The 7,670-nt window shown below is 56.8% G+C and overlaps 1 protein-coding gene across 1 annotated transcript; it reads right to left on the bottom strand.

The window, feature by feature from the left end:
- Window positions 1-13: 13 nt before the first annotated feature.
- On the bottom strand, window positions 14-5,848 carry APOD (apolipoprotein D). The gene is made up of 5 exons (XM_009944817.2): window positions 5,771-5,848; window positions 4,689-4,842; window positions 4,285-4,406; window positions 2,512-2,600; window positions 14-1,176 (listed from the first exon to the last, which is right to left on the bottom strand). The coding sequence occupies exons 2-5, from the start codon at window positions 4,809-4,811 to the stop codon at window positions 941-943; spliced, it is 570 nt and encodes a 189-aa protein (XP_009943119.1). The 5' UTR covers window positions 4,812-4,842; window positions 5,771-5,848; the 3' UTR covers window positions 14-940.
- Between the last annotated feature and the right edge of the window lie 1,822 nt (window positions 5,849-7,670).

The following is a 7,670-nucleotide window of genomic DNA, read 5'->3' as shown; positions in this document are numbered from 1 at the left end:
CCCGGAGCGGGTGTTTTGATGTCAGTTTTAATGAGTGGCATCAGCGCTACTGAAGCGGAGTTGTGGCAGTGCCCGGGGAACACCTGATGCAGTGCCAGTGGGCGCCCAACACGCACCAAAGCGGCAAGCAGGGTGTCGGGCAGAGCCCGCTGTCTCTCGGTGCTCAGGAAGAGCCTTGGGAGGAGAGGACACGGGAGCAGACCCACGTCTCGGCCTGCTGACGGGTCCTCTCAGAGCGGACCTGCCGGGAGTGCAGAACCGGCCTCGCTTCAGGCAAGCCGCCTGCAGACGCTGGGGATGGAGCAATGCTGAATTTCTGGACGTTTTTAGACTTCTAAGACTTGGAATACAAAGGGCCAGATCCAATTTCTAGCAAGGAGGGCCGCTGACTTGGCGGTGACGTACACCTACGGGCTTGCGCCAGAGAAGTTGAAAGCCCCCAGCCTCAGCTCCCGGCCTGCAGGACCGCCCACCCATGTCTGGGCGTTGCTGCTGGAAGGCAGAGCCCGCGGCGTTGCTCAGGCTCTGCAGACTCCAAGCAGGCCCAGAAGCATCAAGACAGAAATGGGGAACAAACCCGGGGGCACATGATGAAAGGTTTTCCCCCAGGGTTAATACTTGCACATCGCATCTCGTACCCTTTCCCATCCACATATGGGAGGACTCGCAGCAACAGCAGGGCCTCATGTCTGCCCTTCAGGGTTTCTTTTCTTCACCCATAAGCTTTGAATCAGTCGGTTACTCTGCAAAAGTCAGAGCGAGATGAAAAAGCAGGGAGAGCGACAGAGGGAATGACAGCAAGGAGTAACTCAGGGCTGGCAAACTACTGTTAGCGAAAGGATTATTACATTTCTCTGTTATATAGAGAAATTCTAATGGATAATAAAGAAAGCAATAAAGTTCATCGCTGGTCTGGCACCGTGTCACTGCGTGCCGGGAGTTACATCTCAGGAGGGCAGTTCAGTTGATCCGTGGGCATCATTTTCTCAGTGTCAATCTTGTAGGACTTGAGAACGCTTTTCAGATGCTCCACGGTTTCTGGGTGCATGTCAGGAGCTCTTGATAAAATCCATGCGTAGTCAATGTGGAAGAGCCAGAGGATGTTGGTGCAGGAGTAAACCAGTGAGTAGTTTTCATAGTCGGTGGAGATGACCCAGTAAGGGGCAGAAGGCATGACTAGGAGAAAGAAGGGCACCGTGAACACCGTGAGTAACCAACCCTGGACTGCTCTGCAGCACTAGAACCATGGCTCCTGGTGCTGTTCTCACTTTTGCTGCTCCTGAGCTGCGTAATTGTGGTCAGCACAGGGAGCTACAGTCTACAAAAGCCTATCAGGACTCCTTGTTCTGCCCAGAGGGACTCGAGAAAGCCACAAAGCCCTGACTAGAAAGGTCCTGCTGGAAAGTTAACACTATGACCCGAACTGCTCAGCCGAGCCACCGACAGCCAGCCCAGCTTGTACCTGTGGAAGGGTGCTTGCTGGTGGGAAGGAGCCCTCGGGCTGCGGGTCGGCACCATGCTCTGTGGCTGCTACGCCCAGAGCATCTGCCTTGATGAGGGAGGGTCACTCCAGCTTCAAATCGCCAGGCAGGAAGCAGAGGTGGGTCCAGCGGGCAGGTGTAAGCACCTGGGGATTTATTTCTGATGCGCTCAGGAATGCTGGGCGCTGTTCTCCGGTGAGGAGGATTGGGGTTGCACGCTCTGCGGGCAAAATGGCTGTGGGTGATGCCTTAGCAGCGCATAATTATGTCTGGCTGTGCTGGTGAACAATAATTGTCCTTTGCAAGTACCCCTGCTCCACCTGTTTCTCCAAATAACTCGTCTGTGTGAGTCCTGTGAAACAGCCAAGGAAAAGGTGTGAGGTAGCAGAATAAAAAGGGAGCCAAGAGGAAACTTCTGCTGACTTCCCGAGGGTCGCTGCGGACAGAGGAAAGCGCTCTGCAACGTGACCAAAATGCACTGCACCTCAAGGCCCCTGTCGTGTGTTACATTGACAAGGGAAGAAAAAGCAAACAAAAACACCCTATTAATGGTTATTAAAATGTGTTGGTAAGCAGAGGCAGGGTGAGCTAGTAGCTACACCACGGTGTTCAGAAAAACAAGCCTACGCCTGGCCCTTGCAGCAGCTGTGGGGCTGCCTCCCCCACCTCCCCCCTCCCGTCCCCATCTGTGAAATGACCCGCAGGGACCGTGATGCTGCTGATCTTTCTTGCTCTGAGATCAGTTGGTGAAGAGTGCTCCACCACTGCGGGGGTGGTTGCTGCAAATGATGTATAAATATCACCAAACCACTGCCTGCTGGGCACAACATCTGTCCTAACCCTTTGCCATTGCCCCGTCACGCTGCGCTGAAGTCACCAGGGCAGCTTCGCCTCTTGCTCTGCTGGTTTTACACCCCTGATGGCGCGGCAGCGGTGCCTGCTTCGTGCAGGCGCTGCCCTCCCTCGCTGCTGAGGCCAGCAGGCACCGGGGGGCTGGTGGAGTCTGTGAACCTCCCAGCCACACACTTACACCAGTTAAAGCGGACACCAAGCTTGGCCGGCTCCTTTACATCCATGTGCATGATTTCTCCTTCGACTTCATTGACTTTACCACTGGAACTAAGGGGAGAATGACAAGGTGAAAAATAAAATCAGGTGTGTTTGAAATAACTTTTTTTTTTACTTCCACCAAGTTATCCCTCCTGACGCATCCGCCTGCCAAGAGGTGGCTGAAACACGTACCAGCTAACCGTAGCGGGGTGTGCCTCGGTGCCCGGGGGACAGTGACAGAGAAGAGGGAGAGAGAGACCCCTCTGCACCAGGCAGGAGGATCCCAGCACTCATCTCGGATGTGCCAGGGGCAGCTCAGCTTCTGCTGGTTGTGGAAGGCATCTGTTCACCTCTGTTTAATCACCTGCGTTTTTTCCAGGTCACGGCACATTCCTCCGCACACAAATTACCTGTCCCTGTGTGGTGAGCCAGGGCTTGTTTCGCTGCTGGTTCAGAGCACTGCCCTGCTGGCAGCAAGCCCTATGACTCGGGCTGCCCATCTTATAATTGCATTTTTCCTCGGATGCCCCAAGACCTGGGCGCTGCCTGTGGGGCAGGAAAATTTCACGCTTCCCTGTGAAACAGGAACACCCACGGAGGCAGGAGGTAACGCTGCCAGCAGCAGAAGTCGATGGGCTGATGCTGGAGCCGTGCACAGTGCACACCTGACCCAAAATATTCCTGGCATTTCAGGGTCCTGAGCTGCTGACGCGATGACACCAGCAGTCAGATCAATCTCCCGCAGATAAATGCAGGCGCAAATAAATGGCCGGCTGTTTGCAGGGTGCTGCCCTGGCAGTGGGGCTGCAGAGACAGTGCCATGCGGTCAGCGGGCAGTGTGGACGCTGCTCTGCCGGACACAAGGGATGTGTTGCTGCGTTGTTGTTATTGTGAGCCAGAACAAAGTCCCCACGCCATGCCCGGGAGCGCAGGGGACAGCGCAGCGATCGCCGCTCGCTCCCCCTCGTTCATTCAGCCACCCACAGCAGCACCCCACGACAGCCAGGGCTGGCGATGGAAACAGATGAATTAACATCTGCATCTGTCCATGCAAAAAGCCAGGCAGGCTTGGGATAACTGCAACTATCAAGTGTAATAAAGGGAGCAATCAGTGCATTCACTTTGCTCACTGATTTAAACTGGGGAGGACTGCCGATCCCCTTACACGGCAGTTACTACCAGTTACTACCAGTGCAAGGTAAATACTCCAGAAAAAGGCTGACAAATATTTGCTTAAGTAAAAATGACCCATGTGCTTCACTCTCCCTGCCCTTTTTCCCTGGGTCCCTTTGCTCCGGAGCAGAGGAGCACAGGGCACAGGCACCTCTCGGCACGCAGCGGCACAAGGTGGTGGCTGCCGTCCCGTAACCAGCCCTGTCACCCCCCGGGACAGGACCCAGGGCATCCGGCTTCTCAGCCATCACACACCAGTCAGGGGGGAGACCCAGGCTATTCCACACTGGGGTCACCGTGTGCGTTTGATCTATTTTCTCACTACTCACCTTGGACAAGGAGACAGAGGCCTGGTGAGCCCTGGGGAAGCACTGGCAGAAACCAGAGACCCACATCTCTGCCATAAGCACAGCAAAGCCCAGTACCCCAGCAGAGCTACTGCAACCACAGGGTGCCTCCCCCCAGCATCCCCAGACCCAGAAACTGGCAATCTGGAGAAAAATGACCACCCGGGACAGCAAGAGAGGTGACAGGTTTGCCACTGCCACAGCGAGGACACAGCCTCGACGCAAACACTTACAGCAGCTCCTTGTTGATCACCTTGAACTTCCCGTTCTCCTTCAACGAGTAATTTGCCTGGATGCAGCTTCCTTTCTCGAAGCTTGAGGGCAGCTTCTCTATCTCATACCACTTCCCCAGATACTGACAGAAGAAAGTCCAGAGAGATGCTTTTAGCACGGGAGGGCTGAGGCAGAGCAGCCCGCTCGCTCGCTGGCGCAGTGCCGCCTGCTCGGTTCATTCGAGCATCCCCCGCCACTGCACAGGGGGTACCGGGGCCGCAGACCCGCACCGGCAGCTCCGGCACAGGGCGTCGAGACCGGACCTGCCAACCCCCCTACACACCTCGGCAGTTTGCCATCAGTCCCATGCCCCTCTTTGCCAAACTCACTACCCGCCGTGAGATTTCGAGAAAGCTTTTCACACCTTGTTGATATCGAAGTCTTCTTGGACTGGTGGATCTGGGCATGGTCCCATATGAAACATCTGACCTTTCCCAAAGCCGAGGAGGCCGAGCAGGACCGAGAGCCGCACTGCTGGGCCCAGCATGGCTGCGCTGGGATGCAGGTGGGAAATGGACCTGGGGAGGAGGAAAAGAGCCGAGCTGGGGCCGAGCTGGAGCAGAACTTTGTGTGAAATATGCCGGCAGCAGGGCACCTCAGGGCACAGCAAGGAGAAAAGGATCATGAGAAGAGCACACAGGCACTGTGCTGAACAAGTCCCCAGCCCGAAACGGCCTCAAGCCCTGCCTGTGCTGAGGCCGTGCCCAGCAGCTCTGCGGGAAGCAAGGCAGTGCCTGGTGAGAGCTCTCGCACCCATCACCCACACCCAGCACCTAGCAAGGTGCAGGGATGATAAACGCCCGAGGACACACAGGAGCATCGTCACCTGTCCCAAGCTGAGGCGAGGGGAAATGCAGAGATGTTTGCTATAAAATGCTGGAGCACAAGGAACATGCTGCAGACCTGGGGCACCGGGGCATGGAAGCGAGCAGTGCACACAGGCAGGCGCCTGCATGGGGACAGGGACATCCCCACGCGTGCCAGGGCCACCTGGCCCTGCGAGGCGGCAGGAGGGACAGCCCAGCTGCCTCGGGGGGTCTCATGTGCCGGGACGTACACAGCGCTGCAGGCTGGGGAAGTTGGGTCGAGACTCAAATTAGGGCCCAATAAAACAAGAACTGACCCCCAAAAGCATGCTGCGAGGAGGGAAAGGACACGTTTTCCCGGGGAGCAGAGGCAGGAGCTGTGCTGCTCACCCCCAAGCAGCCCCTGGAGCCAGGATGCTGCCCACGCGCTTCGGGCTCTGCGTGGGGCAGGTTGGCACCTCCGGATCCTGCAGCACAGGGCTGCTCTGCTTCCCTGGCCGGAAACTCCTCCGCAGGAGCCGCAACAATATTTTTCCTCAGTTTAAAATAAAAGCCCGGTCTGTCTCCAGCTGCAGGGCGTGGGCCCCGCTGTGGACACAAACACGGTTCCCATTTTGAATTTCTTAATTCAGAAACGTACCTTGGCTGGCGAGGCGGAGTGATGCTCTGCGGAGGACCAGGGCTGCAAGGAACAGCTCTGTGGTGAGCTCCCCGCCTCGTCGCTTTATAAGCGTGCTGGGATCATCATTATTCAGCACTAGCACAAGCCACTCCCTGGTCCTCAACTGGTTTTGTTTTTTTGGCAGGCCAGTCAGCTGCTTTAGATCTGCAGCTGGTACAAAGCTGGAGATGGGCTGCAGCTTGGCTGCTCACCCAGGCAAACAAAGGCACGCCATGTGTCTGGGTACCGCTCCGCAGCTGCCCTTCGGCCGCCCACGGGAGCCTCAGACCTGGGTGCAGCCGTCAGGGGAAGGGGAGCGGTGCCGCAGCCCTGTGAGAGGGGCTGGGGACAGCAGCGGCTCCCGTCCTGCTCCTCTGGCCCGGCAGCAGCCATGGCCGTGCTCCCAGGGCTTGTGCAACCTCCTCTGCTGGGGCCAGTCCAGCCCCGGAGACCCGCCGGGCCACTGCGACGTCCTCGTCCCCATCACAGTCACTCACAGGAGTACGTGGGGAGGATTAAGTAGTGGGAGGCATCGCAAACTCGTCTGGGGGGCTGAAAGACCTCTCAGCAGTTTTTCCTCTAGGCTTCTAAATCTCACTACCAGTGTGATTAGTAGTTTGCTGACCTGGCAGTTTTTCCAACAGGTGCCCAGCAAATGCCTCTGACAGCAGAGCAGCCATCTGTGAAGGCAGCCGGTCCCGAGAGTTATGCAAGGAGAGCTGAGTAACAGGCAGGATGCTCTCTGTGTTTAATCACGTTTTCTTCTCATCTAATCTCTGTCGAGACTTTCTCTCTAGGTGTGTTTTTACACGCTGCACCACGTGCCTTACTCACACATGCACACACACCCTCTTGAGCCCCCAAATGCCACCCCAAGAGCCACAGCGAGCTCAGCCCTGTCGCTCGCCGGGGCTGTGCTGCCGAGGCGTGCCCTGAAACACGGCCACAGCCGAGGTGCTGCCAGGAGCTCGATGGCCATCGCGGCTGAGCACGGCTCATCCAGCGCAGACCCAGCAGTGCTGCCCGGGGGTGAAGAGCTCGGGGGAGCCCCGGCCCCACGGCCCTGCCGGCAGTGCTTGGCACGGGGCAGGGCAGCACGCAGGGGCTCTCTCCGCCTGCACACAGCTCCTGCAGCTTTTTTTGTTTTTGTTTGGGTTTTTTTTGCTTTGGGTTGGAAGGGACCTTTAGAGGTGCTCTAGCCCACCCCCCCCCGCAGTGAGCAAGAACATCTTCAACTAGATCAGGTTGCTCAGAGCCCCATCCAACCTGGCATTGGATGTTTCCAGGGATGGGGCCTGAACTACCTCTCTGGACAACCCGTTCCAGTGTTTCACCACCCTCATCATAAAAAATTTCTTCCTTACATCCAGTCTAAATCCACCCTCCCTTAGTTTAAAACCATTGCTCCTTGTCCTGTCACAACAGGCCTTGCTAAAAAGATTTTCCCCATCTTTCCTATAAGCCCCCTTTAAGAACTGAAAGGTCACCCTAAGGTGTCCCTGCAGCCTTCCCTTCTCCAGGCTGAAGTCCCAACTCTCTCAGCCTGCCCTCGTAGGAGAGGTGCTCCAGCCCTCGGATCTTTTTTGTCACCCTCCTCTGGCCCTGCTCCAACAGGTCCATGTCCTGCTTGTGCTGTTTGGCAGCTGCTGTGTGTATGTCCCTGACGCGATTGCTCTGGCTGCCCGTGTCAAAGTCAGAGGTGTCCTGCAGACCCTCTGCAAGCCACACGTTCATCTGCACCTCTTGTGACACAAACAGGTTAGAAACCAGAAAAACGCTGGACAGATGCCCTGACCTGGCTGGTACGAGCACTGCCATGCCATAGTGCATTGCGGAGGGGAGATCCACCCCACCACAGCAGACCAGCAAGCTCAGTTTT

This window comes from Opisthocomus hoazin, chromosome 4 (genome assembly GCF_030867145.1).
Source record: "Opisthocomus hoazin isolate bOpiHoa1 chromosome 4, bOpiHoa1.hap1, whole genome shotgun sequence".
Lineage (NCBI taxonomy): Eukaryota > Metazoa > Chordata > Aves > Opisthocomiformes > Opisthocomidae > Opisthocomus > Opisthocomus hoazin.
Note: the sequence above shows the minus strand (reverse complement) of the source record. Positions and strands in the feature narration are given on the sequence as shown.

Excerpts from the sequence above, each read along its gene's own strand:
- APOD (XM_009944817.2), bottom strand. The coding sequence starts at position 4,811 with ATGCTGGGCCCAGCAGTGCGGCTCTCGGTCCTGCTCGGCCTCCTCGGC. Across the intron at positions 2,601-4,284 it reads GTGATCAACAAGGAGCTGCT|TTCCAGTGGTAAAGTCAATG; the intron begins GTAAGTGTTTGC and ends TTCTCCCCTTAG. Across the intron at positions 1,177-2,511 it reads TGGTGTCCGCTTTAACTGGT|TCATGCCTTCTGCCCCTTAC; the intron begins GTAAGTGTGTGG and ends TCTTTCTCCTAG.